We start from the raw sequence: 19,292 nt of genomic DNA, 5'->3' as shown, positions 1-19,292 counted from the left end.
CCAGTTGGGGAACCCTGCACTAGAAACTCCACAAACAGCCAAAAGCAACATCTAAGCCCTTTTCACACTACCAAGCCGAGACAAACCAAGCTGTACTGAGCTGGCCTGGTTCAACTTCCCCCATAGTTGGTGGAATTGTGTTAAAAAGCAAGAAGTGGGGAAAAAGACCTGTGTGAGAACGGAAACAGAGACGGAGCTTTAGTTCTGACCTGGTGACGTCCAGAGCCTTCTGGACCTTGGCCTGTACGGAACCCAGGAGGTCAGCTCCCATCTTCTTCAGCAGCTGGGTGAGCAGGACAAACAGCCAGTCCTGCACGTCCTCTCTGTGCAGGGTGATGAAGTCTACCAGGGTCTCCAGAAACATGCTGAACACCTGAGATCAGACACAGTGACCACCCAGTCAGTCACTCAATAATAGGCTATAGGTATTTACATCACTGTTAATGATTATTACAGTAGGACAACATACAGAACAACAATAATTCATCAATCAACTATCTGAATAGTCGGATTCGATTGCATTACTATTAAAAAGGTGATGGACAAAAACAAAAGCACTTACTCGCTGATGTTACAAGTCCACCGCAAAGACCACCATGCGACATAAAAACAGACAGTTAGTTAGTACAGTAACTACATTAGCTTCACGTCAGAACACAGGTTCTATCAGACATGGGGGGGGGGGTTCTATTGTGGGCTCACCTTGCTGTGTGGGTCAGCAAACATCCTTGTGAAGATCTCACACAATCTCTTCAGCTCCACACGACTGCGACACACGAGCGGGGGGAAAAAGTAAGGCGATCAATCGCGCAACACCTTTGGGTTTCAGACCGATTTTTATCTAGAGGACGGTTGTCTCGGTGACGGCCTCAAATGCATCGCATTACAAAAGTTCAAAAACAAAAAAATAGATGGTCTCTATCCCACCTGAGAATTCTCTGGCTAACGAGCAGGTTCTGTAGTCCCAGCAGCCCCTCCTTCCTCTCAGACCAGTTGGAACTGGCACAGTGGTTCAGCACCTCGGCCACGTCCTCCGTCTGTCTCATGTAGTGGGGCGGGCCGCCGTTCCGCGAGCCATACGAGAGCTCAGAGCAGGCGCTGCTGGCGTCGCTGTTAGCGTCGTCGTCTGAGTAGATCCCCGGGGACTCGTACCGCCGTCTGACTGGTCGCCGCTGGAGGGGTCAAGGGTCAAGAGGTCAAATAGTCGTGCGGGTACATATACAGCGTACTCACTAAGTCATGCCACCGAGTGAAGAGAAATCAATGACGCTTCCTGTTCAACAAGCTGCCATAAGACGACATTCGAGAGGCAAATAAGAGTCAACATAGACGTAAATCCAACAAAATGTCCCCCCAAGAGAAAAGGCCGTCAAAGCTATTATGATCAGCATACGCTATGGTTCAGATGGTAAAGAGGATAGAGAATCTAAGTCGCACGTGAAGAAGTAAACATCGACCTTGTTGTTCCTGGCGTCTCCTAGTAACAGGGCGTCGGCTACAGCTGCCTCCACCTCGGTCCCAGTGTTGAGGATCCTCATGGCGTTGACAGAAGCTGAGATACGGGCCTGGTGGGCCAGACCTAGACGCTCTGGAGGAAACACGAGATATAATAATACTTTTAGAATAGTATTGTAGTATTATAGGAGCACAGTAATACAGTACTACAAAGGAAAAGCAGTCGACCTATAAACTAAATGGGGAGTAAAAGTCATGGGGGGGAAAACAAATGAAGCAAATTACATCAGCAGGTCATGAGAAGATACAGTGTATAGCACAAAATAATAATATGATGAAATTAAGTTTTGTTTTACAGCACAGTATAAGGACTAATAAAAACAAACGTGTACTAACAAAAAAAGAGTGAAACAAAATAACACAGATTGACTTGAAAAATAAGACGCATCCAAACTGAAATAAGGAGGATGCTCAGCTCTCCATCGCCCTCTATGGGTGATTGAGGTGAACTGCACCATGGAACACTGACATGCCATTTGTCTGGTCTAATAGAGACATGCAGGACAGGTCACCTGAGTGGCCCACAGACTCAGCCGAGTGGAGAGCACTGGTGGAGCGGGAGACACGTCTGGACGCTAGAGGAGGAACACGAGAGGGAGTGGGGTGATACTTTATTTGGATAGTCCATCTACTAGCCCTAACCCCTACCTTACACTTATCCTAACCCTAACGCTTATTCTAAATCTAACCGTAACCTTAGCAACCAGTTGCTTATCAATAGATAGTATGACCATCTATAGATCTACAGATGGAAAACCCAGACTATCCAAATAAAGTGTGACCAGGAAGTGAAGTTAGACACACCTTTAAAAAGAGTATCTTCTTCAACTCACACAGTACATGACTGTCAACCTGAGGAGGAGGCATTCTACCATGTGACAACGCTAACTGGCTTCATGCGAACATTGGCGCCAAGAATGTTGAGAGGCATCCCGGCATTGGACACAAAGGCTCTGATCGCAAGTCTATAAGCTGACAGCGGACACAAGTTTAGCGTCGACTCATCCCGTGCCATGTCATCAATGACTCTGGCATGATTAGTTAAAAAAAAATGGTTGTTGAGGAAAATGTTGTTGTCACTCAGGAGTGAAAGGGGAAATTTGAAAGACACAAGTAAAAGGCATGCAGAAGATGGAAGCAGAAGAGGTTCGTTTCGGTTGGTTTTCTTGTGGTTTGATGATGGCCTTTGTGTTCTACTCTAGATAGGGCTAGTCAGGGTGCAGGCCCCCGGCAACCAGGCATTGAGGGGCATGGTGGCTATGGTCTCTGGGCTGGGCACGTTACTATACTGTACTCACCCAGAGGAGAGAATCCCCGAGCGGGGCTGGTGTCTCGGCTGCTCTCCCTAGAGGTGTCCCTGCTGCAGCCCTGACTCATGCTGGGCCGGGGGATACGACTCCTCGCTAGCATAGTGGTGGTGGGGGGTGGGGGACACACAGCGAGAGAGAGCAGCAGGAGGAAGAAAGAGCTTTATAACACACAGCCAGATAGAGAGTCCAACACACTCAGAGAGAGAGAGAGCTCAGCGGAGTAAAGGACGAGTTGAGTTAGCCAGGACAGAGGAGAGGAGGAGACAAGGTTGCATTCAGTGACAGACAGGACATTAGGTGGTTCAGAGAGCAGGGAGGTTGGAGAGGAGGAGTACAGCTGTAGAGGGCTGTTTTCTGTCTTCATTGTGTCTGTGTGTGTTGTCCCTCCTGGTCCTTACCCAGGCCTGATCTGTCTGGACTGGTGTCTCGGCTGCAGCCATGGCTGCGGGGGACTTTAGGCCTCCTTTCTGCTGGCGTTGTCCCTCCAGTGGCCCTGGAGATCCTGCCGTATGTATGGCTCAGGAGACGACCAGGGGAGCCAGAACGACTGCCAGCTGCAACACGACATAGCATGGTGTATTTATAAAGGGAGAAGAATGTATACCCAGACAATGTCGAAAAGGTGGTAAAAATGTCAAGCAATTGCTCCAAATCAGTGTTTCTTGATCCTGGGGACCCAAAGGTACACATATTTGTTTTTGCCCTGCACTACACAGGACCAGGATCAAGAAACACTGATCTAGAAACAGTGTGTATTTTTTTAATTCCGGCATGATGCACATATATCGGGGGAAGATACTCACGTTGAGACACTGACACCATTTTGGCTCGACTCCTCCCCCTACTGTCTATGACAGAGGGACTCGCACTCACGCTGCTCCCCGAACTCGTTCTCCTGGTACGCACACGGCCTGGAAGAGAGAGAGAGAGAGAGACAGTGATAGAGAGAGAGGTCGGGGGAGGGAGAAAAACAGACTTAAACTTCACGTGGGCACGGATCCATTCAACCGCAGACACACCCAGCTCGGCGGCACCAGCCCTCGTCACCTACAGTCAGAGACTTCATACACAGAAACAGAGACACACTCGCTAAGTCTATACTTGCAGGTTGCTACCAGCCGTTACAACAGACACATGCACCCAGATCTCGATGGTTCGAGAAATCTCAAGTCACAAATGTCTCATCCTCTATCAAAATGTTTCATCTCAACATTTTCCCTCACAACAACAGATACAAATATAGAAACGTGATTCACAAGAAGTAGTAGTCTGTTCTAGGTAGCACAATGGATCATTCAGGGGAAAAGGAGAGTACAGCACAAAACGACTTCATGAAATCACAGTTAAACAGGCAACGATAAAGGTCAATAACCCGACAGACACTGAGGCTGCCTGTCTTTACAGTCACGTGAGTTGGACGGGTCTATTTGTGGACACAGTCAATGTCTCGGTCTCCTCTCTCTGGCTACGAACCCCAGTCCTGATGACCCAGTTCGACGTACTTCTACCATGCAGACAGTCCATGCAGAGTTCCACAGATGAGCCCCGTAATTCAATGATGTAGCACACCACAAAGACGACCACTGCAAACATGGTGCAGTACATTACACAGACCAAAAAGGGGACAGAGAAATCTGGATGAAGTCCTCCAGCTCCCACACAAACACACAGTTATCCATCTCATCTTACCCACTGGTCTAATGTTACCAGGTGTGTTGTCTAAGGGCAAAAAACAAGAGGAGGAAAGTCCAGGAGAAAGGTTAGCAGAAATTAGCAGGATAATCCCCATATGGAAGACTGAGGGGGGGTTACAAGAATTTAGAAAGGCCTTAAGATGTATTTTAATCATAATATTTAAAAAGTCAAATAGAAATGAGGGTTAAATCTCCATGCTATGGTCCTATATCCCTCGTAGTCAGTAAAAGCGTCTGTGAGGGTATGAGGCTCATAGAAATAGTATTATAAACGGGATGGTTCAAGCCCTGAATGCTGATTGGCTGACAGCCGTGGTACATCAGACCGTATACCACGGGTATGACGAAACATTTATTTTCACTGTTCTAATTACATTGGTAACCCGTTTATAATAGCAATAAGGCACCTCAGGGGTTTGTGATATATGGCCAATATACCACGGCTAAGGGCTGTATCCAGGTTCACATAAGGACAGCCCTTAGCCGTGGTGTATTGGCCCTATACCACACCCCCCTCGGACCTTACTGCTTAATTAGAACACACACAGAGACAGAACACATGTTTTTGGCTCACCTAGAGAGGCATAGGAGCCGGGTGGCAGAGCTGATGCAGCACTGAAGGGGGCGGGTGAGCCGGGCACGGGAGTCATCCTGGACTTGGCACTAGTGGTGGCAGCAGCGTTCACGTCCACGTCGCTACGGGAACGCTGGAGAGAGCCCGGGGTGGAGGGACCTCTGGAGGGAGCCGCTTTCGCTTCGGGGAGAGGAGTGAAGGGAAGAGAGGGAGGGAGGAGATGAAACAGAGAGGGAGAAGAGAGGAACAACGGTTATCAGCCAAACTCTCTACCCAAACGTATTTCATAAAGTCAGAGGGAAGAGAGGGCGAGAAAAGAGGGAAAGTTAACAGTTATTAACCAAACTCACGTTTCAAGTCGTAACGTCACGCGCACAAGTACAGTGAAATGCCTTTCTTGCAAAATCCAAACCCAACAATGCAGTGATCAACATCAATGTAGTACTACAAATATCACAAGGTAGAACCAAAACAAGAAGAACCCCAGAAAGTAAGACACTACATACAGGGTCCGTTCCAATACTATATTTACAATGTGCAGGGACACTGGATAGATTTCAAACAGTGGATGTCACGGACATTGTTGCTGTGCTTGAAAAATCATGACCGACATCTATATGAAAAATATGTCTTCTGGTGTCTGATTATATCCAGAGCTGTGGATCATTTAAACGATAGAAGAGATCCGAGATATTTTCTCCAGTGTGCGGTAGTAATGTCTGTGGTAGTAATGTCTGCGGTAGTAATGTCTGCGGTAGCAATGTCTGTGGTAGCAATGTCTGTGGTAGTAATGCAAGTCATGTAATGCCAGTGTCCTTACTCCTGGTCACTGTGTTTCCCATGGAGCTCTTGGCAGACTGAGGGCGGCTGTGGAGACAGAGAGAGATAGACAGTGATTCATCTGACTAACTAAGATCAATACTCCTTCAATACTACTACTTCTCATATCACAGACAGACCGAGAGGGAGAGAGAAACTGAGACAGAAAGAGAAACTCTCTACTAGAGAGAGAAAAAACTGAAAGAAACAGACATAAGGAGACAGAGACAGAAAATGAGAGAGAAAGACAGAAAGGGGGCCAAGCAAGAGAGACGTGGCGAGAAAGAAGGAGAGGGGGAGAAGGATAGAAAGGGTGGAGCGTCTCACTTGAGGCTCTCCTGTGAGGAGGAGGAGGAGCGGTCTGAGGCAGGGAGGGACAGGATGCTGTCAGAACTCTTCATGTGGGACTGGAGAGCCTTCTGATAGGACGACTCTAGAGCCTGGAACAGCTGCTCCGCCTCCCGGCTGAAGTGGCCGTGGAACGTCCAGTAGCACCTGCACAACACAACAGAGCGGACAAAGGCCCAGAAACAGTGAGACAGCCTGTCGTCAACGTTTCAGGTTGGCAGACAAAATATCAAACCTGGCGGAAAAGTTGTTACCGTGACAACATGCGATGTTGGTGAACTCGTATTTTCAAATAGAAACATGGTTCACGCATGTCCGACATAGTGCGAGAGTGACTTACTTCCTGGCCACTGATCGGGCTTCGGAGTCTGCATCATGGACTCCTTTCTTGATGGTCTCTGTCAGAACAGCTACATTCCTGTGAGGGATCAAGAAGAGTAGGAACACAAAGCTTCATTCTCCCTGCATGCAGCATCCCAATACCCCCCTCTCCACCAAAACCACCGCAACATAAAAAGCTACGGTTACATCCCAAATACCAACACTATTCCCTATATAGTACACTACTTTTGTCCAGAGCCCTATGGCACCCTATTCCCTATATCGTGCACTGCTTTCGACCAGGGCCAACAGGGCTCTGGTCAAAAGTAGTGCACTATACAGGGAATAGGGTGCCATTTGGGACGCAGAGCAAATCAATGAGAAGGGGACCGGAGAGCTCCCCTGACATCCCGGTCAGAGATTTGGTTTCACATCAATGATGAAGCACAGTGTGCTTTTATGGGATAGATATCCCTCCCTGGCATTGCCATGGAAACGGCTGAGATGAGGAGCCACTCACTGACAACAACGCTGTTTCATATTACCTGGACGGGCTCATCACAAACTCACTGGACAGTAGCTAGAAAAAAAGGTTTACAGTACAGTAGCTATCTACAACACGGCAATACAATATTGAGTTGTTGAGGAGGGGGGACAACTAAGTATGAGTCTATAGGCCTGTCTAGTAGCAGCCGTTAAAACGTACCTCTCTAGAGAGTTGGTCTGCCACTCCTGCAGCAAGAGGTCCAAAAACTCAAAACAGCGCCTGGAAATAGAACAAGAAGACTGTCAGGGAAAATAAACAGACGCTCAGCTGGAGTGCGATCAGGGATAAGACTTCCTGAGGCTATTTCTTTGTTTGTTTACCTTCTTACGGCCACAGATTTCGACAGGCAGCTGCTGGTCACGATAGGAATGAGACGAGGGTAGTGTGTATGCTGGAAGACAGAGAGAGGACAGAAATATAGGCATCGTCATGTCACAGGTCCAGTTTACACTCCTTACGTTACTAGCTGTTCTAGTATAGAAGTGTGAGGAACACACAAGGCATCTTTGGAGAACAAATCGCAAAGCAACCACAAACAAGGAACGTCCACATGGGAATGCAGTGGAATGTCATTTGCAGCCCTTGGGAAGGGAAAATGTGTGTTAGCGTTCCAAACAAAGAAAGGCTAGCCTCATGACCATTTTGTCTGACTGACACTCATCTGAACCACCCAGCTCAATTCAACTTCATTCAAAATGTGAATAACTTTATGGCTCACTCACCCTGATGATGAGTCGTATGACAGCGATGCCGGATGTGGCCATGACCTTGGCCGAGTTAGAGACCAAGGTTAGGAGAGTGGGCATGATGGACTCTGCACAGTGGTCAAACCTGTTCCCCAGGATGTAGGACAGGTGGCTGCAGGATAGAGGGACCATACGGACACGGACACAAGTTATTATGATATCAACACCATCTTATTTTATACTGATGGGGGGGTACAATAAAGAGGGGGGGGGGGTATTCCTAAAATTCTTTTAAGTTTCAGTTTTTTTTTAAATTGCATAACGTAATTATAGTATGGCTTCAGTAACATTAAATAAAGCTTGTTTGACTTTTAATTGATACCGTGAGGAAGAGAATAGGACGAGAGGTCTCCTTACCCCAGAGTGATGCAGGCCTCTCTGACCACCTGAGAGCGCAGGTCTTTAGCGGACATCTTGAAGGCTGCCTCCATGAGACGCAGCTGCTGGGAGAAACCGTCAAAGTCCACCGCTCCCGCCAGGAGTAGAGAACGCATCTTCTTCAACTAGAGAAGAAGAAGACCGTCAATCAACGTCACACTTCCAATCAAATGATAGACGTGGCCGCTTAATAGAAACAGACACTTAATGGTCACTGGCTACAATCCAAACATCCACACTTGGAATGCATGGCCAATACATTGAGTCAAGTGGTACGCTAGCGTGGATACTGGAATGTAGCCAGTGTGATGAAGTCATCTGGAGGTGAGGGCCGATTGGATGGTCGTCTCTTACCGCAGTGACTCTGTGCTCCCAGTCTCGTTTGTCGTCGGCCAGCACCTCTCTGATCTTGGTCATGGCGTCCTCCATTTCCCTGTTAGAGAAAAGCTGAGAGGAGGAGAAGAAGAAGAACCACTTAAGAGGAAGCACATTCCTAATGGGTTTAATATACTACTTGTAACATAGGGCCTGTTTCACGTGCCCAAGCGAGGATAGCGCGGAATGAGTTTTGATATTGTGATGAAAGTGAACACATACTTCCATAGTGGACACTTCCTCGAAGGCCCGGATGAAGTCCTCCTCATCCACAGCCCCTGCAGCAGCCGCACTAGGACCATCTCTCCCTGATATAAGCAGAGGGACACCAGGTTGAATTGTTAACTTTACCAGGAAGCTATTCTAGTAGGCAATTATTCACACAAATGTTAAACTTGGATTGGCTGCAGCCTTATGGAGTTCAGGCAGGGTACATCACGCTCAATTCTCATTATCCCATGTTTCTATGAATCTGTATTCTGTTTCTCTCGGTGTTCTGGTTCCATTACATAATCCTCACCATCTGCACTGTCCCAAGGATATACAGATAGACACTAGACAGCTCCACAGTGACTGGGTTATAGAGACACTATCTCTGTTATAGACACTAGACAGCTCCGCAGTGACTGGGTTATAGAGACACTATCTCTGTTATAGACACTAGACAGCTCCACAGTGACCGGGTTATAGAGACACTATCTCTGTTATAGATAGCAGACAGCTCCACAGTGAATTATCTTCCATACAAATCCTGGATAGAGGTCATTATTCAAGGTTCTTCGCTGACCTTTTTTACAAAAAGTTGGAAAAAAATTGCGCACACAAACAAATTTAGGAGCACAATGAAAAGTACTTGAGATATTAAAGCTAGAATCATTCATTTTTCTAGGCGCACTGGGGCTACTAAATGAAAATTCCGTGTGCATACGTGAGTAAAATGGTTGCACCGCAGAGCCCTGTTATTACCCATTGCCAAATAAAGGCTTATCTAGATAATCCAGTCATCATGTCTAAAAAACATAAACAATGCACGCACACAGACAGACACACACAGACAGACGCATGCACACAGACGCACGCACTCAGACAGACGCACGCACACAGACAGACGCACGCACACAGACAGACGCACGCACACAGACAGACGCACGCACACAGACACAAAGATTCTCGAGGAAGCAAATGAAAGGAATACTGTGGTAGAAGAAAGAACAAATGACATTTGACAATGTTAAAATACACATGGCTCGACGTAACATCACTTATACACTCTCTGCTGGTGCGAACAGAAAGGGGCGTCTCACCTGTTGATTTGGTGCTGGAAGCAGAGCTGGGCCTACGGAACGACCCCATGCTCACTGCCTTCTTCCCTGACGACGGGCCCTTAGAAGAGGAGGACCGCCCCCCGTCCACCGAATCATCATCATCATAGTTCTTATCTGGGAGGGAAGGCAAAACAGAGGATTCAAGTTATTTACAGTCTGGCACAATTTGAATGCTGACTGTACTAAACAAACTAAGAACGTTTTATATCAGCACCATGTGCTCAATCCCATCCTCTCCTACAACAACACAGCAGCCTGCATAACCTTTTGGCATTTACACAAACACACATTGGGGGGAGGGGTCATCAGAGTTCATTCTGTATGTAATTGTCTCGGTCTGATTCCGGTAACCGGTGGTTGCGCCCTCATGCTGTGGAAGTGAAGTGACTACCCCCCCAAACGGTAGTGTACTGATCACGTCAGTCCCGGTCAGTCGGCCCGGAGGGAGCAGAGTAGTCTGCCAGACCAGCGATCAATGAAACACAACCCCGTGCATTATTCAGAGGTCCACGCAACACAGGGGCAGCACACCAACACATCACATCGGTTATGTGCCATCTACCTCACATTGTTTCTCTCCCCCATTGCAATATTAAAACGAGGCACGCTGTCAATATCACAACAAAGTGAGCGTCGAATAAACCAGCCTCATATAAAACCCAGCTCTGAGCACACCGCTGTCATCAATACCAGTTGTGATGAGGGTAGCTCATACAATCCAGACATTGTTACTGATAGCTTTCAGATTATCTGAGCTTTCAGTCTTTATAGTGCGTACTCTGTACCCAGCAGTCCTCTCCGGTCTGTCACTCCTCAGCTGAAAATGTCATCTTAGTGACAGGTGACTCCCTCCCACACTTTTGACCTGACCCACATTCCTCCACGGCGCTCATTAATATTAATACAATGGGTCTCTCCTCCACCCCCACCCCCCACCACGTGTCAAGAAGAAAGAGAAGCAGAGCTTACAGGCACAGATCTTCCTGCAGACGAGTTTCCTCAGCATGTCGACAGACAGTCCAGTCCAGACCCCCTCCTCATAGTCTCCCGTCTCCACAGGTCTCCCAGCTAGCTCCCTCGCTGCAGGCAGCTAGCAGTACCAGCTACAATCTCCCCTCGCTGGTGCGTGAGCACCCGTGGCTCAGGCTATGGCTGCCCTCCTGCTGCACAGTTCACACTCTCTCCCAGTAACACACAAGCGCTTGCTGTGTTGTGATGCTAGGTGCCCCTCCCTACTGAGCACAGTGAGCCCGTAGAGCAGGGACGACAGAGAAAGCAGATGGACAGCTCCACCTCCCAAAGGGGGGAGAGGAGGCAAGGACACACCCTCTCTATCACCATGATATGACACCCAGCCTGGGAGTGGGAGGAGTCAGACAGAAAGTGATGAGCGGTGAATTCAATCTTAACAGGTCAGTGAGCCTAGCGCCATCACTGGTGAGTGATGAGAGACATGGGGGAATATCACACTCCATCTACAGGCGGTTATTCTCTGTCCTTCAAGATCATTTATCTTAACAGATGTGCAATTTGTCAGCACAGACAGCAGAGCAAAAAGGGAAGGAAATTCGCGGGTGCAGGATGAGCTGCATGCAAATGCAGGCTTCGAAGCCAGCAGAGAGGGTATAGTTTAGGTTCAGGATACAGTGTTTGCATTGTAAATAAAGACTGCGTTTTTTCTGGATAAAAAAAAGGGGGGGGAAAGGGCCTTAGTTGGTGGGTGTGGCCATGGGAGTGGCCATGGGAGTGGCCAATGGTGCAGTCACAGTCCAAAAACTTCAGAAGCTGTTTTACAGCAAATTTCCTGCAATTATTTTGTCATGGCTTATGCTATCAGAGTGACTCAAACATTATAACAAAATCAATGTGGGCCCCATGCCATGACAAAAATACTCCATTTTTTTACATTTTGGATTTTCCCTGACTCTCTAGCTTTTATTTACGTGATTGTTAGTTTTACTTCCTTTAAGTTTACACTGAAAACGTTCTTCCATCCGAAAAAAAAAACACTTAGGCTCCCTGCCCAATACTTTTCTATGCAGAAAAATCCTGGCCTCTGTGTGAGCAAGGGCAGAACAACTGGTCTGAATACAAAAAAATCCTGTGTCTTTAAAGAACATAGACAACAGTGTTTGGAAAGACAATTTTAGACACAGAACCTATGGTTCCAGGTCAATATGCATGAGTGCATCCTAAAAGAATACAACAAAAATCAGCAATGAATCATAAACACATGAGACCTGCTGTATAATGCAGTGATGTCACGCAAACCAGACGTTCACTAATTCCTCCACTAGATGGCAGTGCCCCCTGATAAATGCACCAGTTGTTTGAGAATAGAGCAACAACAGCTTCAACCTGAAAGTGATACTGTGGATTTCAACCTACAGTACCTCTGAGGAAAAGGCTCCATTATTCTCCACGGTACCGGAGGACACCGACTATCAACACACAGCTAGCTCTTCCTCTTCACCATCCGATACCTTGAACACAAACCAGCCATTCCTCTCACAGAGAGACTTTCTCACCGGGGAACGAGCTACTCAAGTACCGGACAACACAGGAGCAGCATAATTCAACAGCCCCATTCGTTTCAAACATGAATGCAATTTCTGCAAGGAAACACATACATTTCAGGAGTCACTTCTCACAATCAACTAGACAAATAGGAGTGAAACGAAGCCAGCGTCAAAACAATGCATCCGGTGTGGCCTGAATGAATGAATGTTAAATAGGCCTACATGTGCACATAACCAATCCCATGCATACATGGACTCTCTTCACTCTGGTTAGATCTTCATTGTTATGAAAGAAAAGCAACGTAAATTAACATTTCATTTGTTTTTTTGTTTTTTAATCATAAAGTTAGCGTGGAAGAGGTGAACAAATTGTTGCTGGCCAGTAATGTTAATAATGAGCAACCACCTGGTATTGACAATTTAGATGGAAAGCTACTGATAGAATATTTTGCAGCTCCTATTTCTCATATCTTCAATATGAGCTTGGAGAATCCCCCCCCCCCCCCCCCCCCCCCAGACCTGGAAGGAACCATCTTTTTCTGGTTCTAACAACAGACCAATTTCAATGCAGCCTTTGATATTATTGACCATAATCTGTTAGTGGAAAAACATATGTGTTATGGCTTTAAACCCTCTGCTTTTGAGCAAGTATATGGCAATCTAATAGAAACAGAAAAACTGCAATTCTGTCTTGGCCCGTTACTGTTTTTACTAATGATTTACCACTAACCTTAAACAAGCTAGTGAAATCACTGCAACTCTAAACAAAGAGTTGAAGTTAGTTTCAGAATGAGTGGCCAACAAATAAACTAGTTCTGAATATATCTAAGAGCATAGTATTTCAGTACAAATCATTCCTTAAGCTCTAGATCAGGCGTCTCCACACCTTTTCTAACATTACAGCTACTTGTAAAAAACGAAACATGTCACGAGCTACACATTTTTTCGAGCTTTCAAATAGGAACATTCTTCTATTTTCCTCTCCCCTGCAACTCTTCGCCGTTCCATACTGTACAAGAGAAAGTAACGCACTGTTTTCTGTCAATATACCTGGTAAAATAATGGTTAATAAAAACCACTTAATGAAATTAATTATGCTCATGAAATTAGATTTTTTATTTGTATTCTCCCTGGTTTTAGATGTTGTTTTGTTTTTCACTCTCAAAAATCGAATTGTTCATAGAGAAACAACGGAATTAGATGTTCTGAGTCTGAATGTCATTGGTTAAATCACATCAGAAGAATTTTTTTTTTTAGGTCTGGAAGAAGTGCAATTCCCTTTAATTGCGCGTCTGGCCCTTTAATTGCACATCTAGCGAGTGACGAATGTGCCGGTCTATTGACAATTCTGCACTCCTGCTTCTCATTTCATGGAAAAGTTTGAAAAGAACAAATAATACGATACAAATGATATAATTCTGCCAGGTAAGCCTACTTTGTATATAACATTTCATTGAGATGGTTTTGGGGAAAGTATTTCTGTCAACACATCAACTGGCTATACACAAAGTGATAGACAAACATGCGCACCACCACAGACAGATGGGCAATATTGCTGGAAATGAATTGTAGCATCTCCCTCGCAAGCACATTTGATGTGTGGGTTCAAGTGAAAGCTAGGATGTGTCCTTGGTCTCAAGATAACAGTGCACTCTCAGAGCAAGCATTTGTAAGCAAAGCCTCAGTAGAGTAAGAATGTACTGCTCCAAACGACATGACAGCCTGGTCAGTTTACTGACGTCGGTCAGTAGGGTTTTACGAGAGCGTATTTTTATTGTGTGTGTGACTGGTGGAAACTGGGTGTGAGTGTGGTGCGGGAATGAAAATGGACATGCAAAACAAGTTTATGAGAACAGGAGGAAACTCCATATCAAGGGGACTTTGTTAAATTGATGAATAAGTCCAAAGGCCACGCACTAAACCTTAGCTAAGCCTTTACGGGCGGTAGACTAACACGGCAAATGGGTTTAGTTCATTTCGATGCACCTGACAAGGCGAATGAGGTAGATGAAGCCCGTCTGACGACTCTGTTCCAATTTATTGAACGGACTGGAGTGATGGATCTCTAAAAAGGTAGGTAAAGTACGTAGCTAAAGTGAAGGATTCCATTGAGACTTCAGCTGGAGAAAACTCCAACACGGTGGCTGAGGTGAAGGATTCAATTGAAGCCTTTAACGGGGAGGAATCTCCGTCTGTAGCTCATTTAAGAGCTGAACGGCACAGTTGCTGAGGTGAAGAACTGTGGCCGAAGCCTTAGCTGGAGGAATTGTCGCATTTCCATTGTCGTTTTCGGAACACTTGCATTCAGGAGAATCTATGAATCACATTATTATAACGAATAGTATTGACTTCAAAAGGGAGGACCAAGGACACGGGTGGTTCCTAATGTGAGATTCTCGTTGGTGTTTGCAGAACAACTGGTTCTGAGAGATTAGGATCAGAAGCTGCAATTGTAACAGTAAGAAACAAACGGATGACTGCAGTGTAGCTGTTATAAGGAGTACATGTTGCATGGATTGCTAATTCATAACAATATGAAAGTGTGTAGTCTTACTATAAATGTATGTATGTACTTCATATCTATTAATGCTATGGATTGTAAATGTATTTTAATTTATTTAGTTCTGTACATGTCTATTAATGTTATGTAATATGTTGTTTAATGTAGTTCTGTAGTTCAGCTGTAATTGTCTGTTAATGTTCTATACTATCAAATGTTTTATGTTTGTGTGGACCCCAGGAAGAGTAGCTGCAGGTTTGCCTGTAGCTAATTGTGGAGCCTAATAAAATACAAAAAAAGACTAAATACTATAAAAGCACTACCTAGCTGTAACTCTACCCAACCGACAGAAGGCACCTCTGCCAGTCATTCAGTGCCCCTAATTCACAATTTGTGCGTCACAAGTGCACTGGGCGGAGGGCTATTCACAGAGCACAGTGGGCACCTTAATTGACTGTCTACTGGCAACAAGGAAGTGATGAGGAAGTAGACAGGAAGTAACAGTCAGTCCTCCTCTCTTTCTTCTGACCAAAACATGTGTCCAAGTTCTCCAAAGGGGAGGAATATGAGTTCAAACGAACCAAGCTAACATCATCATAGTACAATGTCAAACACAGTAACATAAACAGCCCAAACTATTTCCTTTAGAAGAAATGAAAGAGACACATCCTGTATGAAATCTCCTGCACTTCTCACCAACACCGCTCCCTTTCATTTACCTATGGAGGCCACCTGTAAACACCATTTTCAGTCATAACATAGGCTAATATTCCCAATGCAAACACGACTACAGCTAATCTACCTATGCAGTAGCTATAAAAGGCCTTTGTAGAGACAAAAGTGATCCATACCTTCTCCTGTGGTCATAGCAGAGCTGTTGATTCCACACACAAAACAGAGCTAAGTAACAGTGAGCAACAAGGACAAACAGTGCCGTAGGTCTGCCTCTTCTCTATTGTGTCTACCTACCGTACTCCAGGCTACTCCTTCCCCTCCCCTCTAGCTAGGTCTTGTGACTGCACGGATGACAAAATGACACCACTCTCTTCTCCAAAATAAGAGCCTGCAGCAGAGTCCCCGGTGTTGCTACCTCTTCCTAGGCTAATCCTCTCTGTCTCTCCCTTTCCCTTCGCCAGCCCCATAGCCCAGATACAAATCCAGTATTAGGGCTATGCCGTACAAAAAAATGAAAACGAGTGTTTCTCATTGGGCAAATTCAGATGTAATACCTCCCTGTTTCGATCGGGTTGGTACCAAATGAATAGGACATAGGATTCCTGGGCAGAGAGAGAGAGAGGTTCTTTCCACTTGCCTGGACAGTTGACATTCATGAGCTGTCAGCTGCACAGGAGAGGGAGCCCTTTGAAGTATCTGGTGTGTTAGAGGCAAGGCCAAGGCATTGCCTTTATGCCTGGTTAACCTTCGAGCCGCACAAGGGGGGAAAAACTGTGTTAACAGCAAAGGGTTTTCCCCTTTCTTTGGCCCACTAGGTGAATAGAAAACTCCAATGAGATGTCGGGCAATGACGTCATTGAGGCATTACCATAAAAGAACTAGCATGACACTTTGCTTTGGCCAATTTGCTCAGGTTTGATATGAAGTCGTTCAGCCTGCTAAATGAAAGCAGAGATTACAGCAGCTCCAGTCTAATCTCTACAGGGTGAACTCTTGTGATGAAAGTGAAGCCTCGCGACCACAGCAATTACACCCTTTATGTCCCAGACTTAACAGGCCTGAGGAGAGGAAAATGAGACGGCCGCAGCAACAAAGACACACAGCTCCGATATCAGTCGGTTCAATACTGCTGCGTCAGCGTAAGGCCCTACTCCGTGTGCAGAATAACAAGAACATGTCCAATAGAGAGCAGCTGAAAGGAGAATCTGACCCCCTGCCTGCAGCCCTGCATTGCTGCAGAGAGACTGCTCAATGCATACTAACTGTTCTCTTCTGAAAGAGCCTGCACACAGAACTGGTTCCTCTGTTGTTGGTTTTCTGTCCAGCTCTGAGTGATCTGAGCCCAGGTTCTGTATCCACAAAGCGTCTCAGAGTAGGAGTGCTGATCTAGGATCAGGTCCCCGCCTGTACATACATCTCATCTTAATTTGACCAGTTTCACACAGCAGGAAAATAACCCTGCAGCAACAGGAAATATGAATTACTATGTGCATTATCATTAATAGACATGTTTGTAGGTGTTGACCAATTTTTCCCGTTAGGGCAAATTACAAACTTTAGAAGCCTTTCTAAACCTCAAATACACTATAAGTTGCATTTCATGCTGGGCAGGAACATTCTCTGCAACAACGGTGATCAAATGAAGATAGCAGCTGTGTATAATTTGATGCATTGTGATCTAAAAGCCAAAACTGATCGTAGATCAGCAATCATACTCAGATGCTTTATTGATTTGGGATCCCCCATCAACTCCATAAGCATAGTCATAATCCCGGTGCACTGCTTGCACTACACCCGAACGTTTCAATATAACAAAGCTCAATGGAAAGGGATGGATGTTTCCATGTGTTGTTGGACAGAGGGGAAGTACAACAGTGGGAGCAAAGGAAGTACCGTGCTTACCTGAGACAGGGGACAGGATCATGTTCCCTGTTCTTTGAACTTCATCAAATTTACTGAAAATGACATTCAACCTGGAAAGACAAAAGACGGTATATTGTTTTAAAGGCATCATCATACAATTATGACAGGGCGCAAGCCTAAAAGCAGACAGTCGGGATCCCTGGAGATACCAGAGAACTGGGTCGTGGTGATTGCACTTCAACAGAAAGCCTTGGTATCGGATATACAACAGAGGATGAAGGTACCGTGACTGTGGCAGTCCTTTTTTCCCCAGGTCCATCCGCACCCTCTCCCCGACGTGTCTGTAGATTTCAACGAGACAGTTCATGGCCCCGTCTCGCACCTGTGTGTCAGGAAATAAAACAGGGCAGATTAACACGGCTTCACTCATCTGTCTGCCCACTAACCGCTCGACTCTGTGGACATAATAATTAATTTGTCTGGATTGAACATAAAATTAGATGTAAAAAAGACAGAGATCCTCTCTTATTGACTGTAATAGTCAATTTAGTTGTGCATATGAAACTGACAATGATAAAAGATGGCTGGCACTATATCAGTACAGGAAGAGAGGTCCATGGACACAGCTTCCGGTTCCCGACAGGAAGTGGGAAATACTGTTGAAGTGCGTGATGACAGGAGACAGCGCAAAGGTCAAACACCAGAGAGTTCTAAAACACCAATAATACTGTTGTCAAAGTCAAATCCAGTTTAACACCACAATGTACACCGAACAAAAATATAAACGCAACATGTAAAGTGTTGGTCCCATGTTTCATGAGCTGAAATAAAATATCCCAGAATTTTTCCATATGCACAAAAAGCATATTTCTCTCAAATTGTGTGCACAAATTTGTTTACATCCCTGTTAATAAAAGGCCACTCTAAAATGTTCACTTTTGTAACACAACACAATGCCACAGGAGCGCGCAATTGTCATGCTGACTGTGGGAATGTCCACCAAAGCTGTTGCCAGAGAATTAAATGTGAATTTCTCTACTATAAGCCGCCTCGAATATAATTTTAGAGAATTTGGCAGTATGTCCAACCGGGCTCACAAGCGCAGACCGCATGTTACCACACCAGCCCAGGACCTCCATATACGGGCTTCTTCACCTGCGGGATTGTCTGAGACCAGCCACCCGGACAGCTGATGAAACTGAGGAGTATTTGTCTGCATTAAATCTGTTTTGTGGGGAAAAACTAATTCTGATTGGCTCCCAAGTGGGTGGGCCTATTGCCCACCCATGCAATAGGCCCACCCATGTCTGAACCTCTGCCCAGTCATGTGAAATCCATAGATTAAAGCCTAATGAACTTATATAAATTGACTGATTTCCTTATATGAACTGTAACTCAGTAAAATCATTAAAATTGTTGCATTTATATTTTTGTTCAGTATAGTGTAATAGCCTAAAATAATGTAACTATACCTGGCTTGTAGGGTCTCCTAAAAGATTACATATGTGGGGGACAATTTTGCTGAGGGTCAAGCCTTGAGCTCCATATCTGTAAGGAGAAAAAAAAAGTTTTTATTTTATTTTATTTTTTATTACACATTGTAAGACAAAACAGATGAAATAGTAAGTTTAAACCATTACTGGCTATTATGAACTTACACATTTAACGTGGCGATAAGGCAAATGCAGACACTCTCCCTGGTCCTGTTGTTCTTGTGTTTGAATCCTCCTAACATTCGGTCCCATACATACTGCAAATAAATACATTTATTGTAGTCCGTTTT

General features: G+C 45.4%; 1 protein-coding gene across 14 annotated transcripts in view; it reads right to left on the bottom strand.

Moving 5' to 3' along the window:
- LOC129840573 (CLIP-associating protein 1-B-like) overlaps positions 1–19,292 on the bottom strand; it is a 35,351-nt gene that overhangs the window by 10,909 nt on the left and 5,150 nt on the right. For 2 of the 14 annotated variants that reach the window (XM_055908541.1, XM_055908544.1), the window contains exons 5-28: positions 19,168–19,259; positions 18,982–19,057; positions 17,794–17,891; positions 17,549–17,619; positions 9,932–10,066; positions 8,850–8,935; positions 8,607–8,699; positions 8,232–8,377; positions 7,851–7,986; positions 7,449–7,519; positions 7,288–7,347; positions 6,601–6,678; positions 6,240–6,407; positions 5,914–5,960; positions 5,094–5,273; positions 4,515–4,544; positions 3,629–3,736; positions 3,224–3,379; positions 2,814–2,918; positions 2,028–2,090; positions 1,458–1,588; positions 928–1,172; positions 703–766; positions 210–373 (exon numbers count right to left, since the gene is read on the bottom strand). In XM_055908541.1, the coding sequence (XP_055764516.1) occupies positions 210–373; positions 703–766; positions 928–1,172; positions 1,458–1,588; positions 2,028–2,090; positions 2,814–2,918; positions 3,224–3,379; positions 3,629–3,736; positions 4,515–4,544; positions 5,094–5,273; positions 5,914–5,960; positions 6,240–6,407; positions 6,601–6,678; positions 7,288–7,347; positions 7,449–7,519; positions 7,851–7,986; positions 8,232–8,377; positions 8,607–8,699; positions 8,850–8,935; positions 9,932–10,066; positions 17,549–17,619; positions 17,794–17,891; positions 18,982–19,057; positions 19,168–19,259 (2,603 nt within the window). The other 12 variants (XM_055908543.1, XM_055908546.1, XM_055908545.1 and 9 more) reach the window with 8 other exon arrangements.

Source organism: Salvelinus fontinalis, chromosome 41 (assembly GCF_029448725.1).
Source record: "Salvelinus fontinalis isolate EN_2023a chromosome 41, ASM2944872v1, whole genome shotgun sequence".
NCBI lineage: Eukaryota > Metazoa > Chordata > Actinopteri > Salmoniformes > Salmonidae > Salvelinus > Salvelinus fontinalis.
The sequence above is the reverse complement of the archived record's forward strand: the minus strand, read 5'-3'. Positions and strand labels throughout refer to the sequence as shown.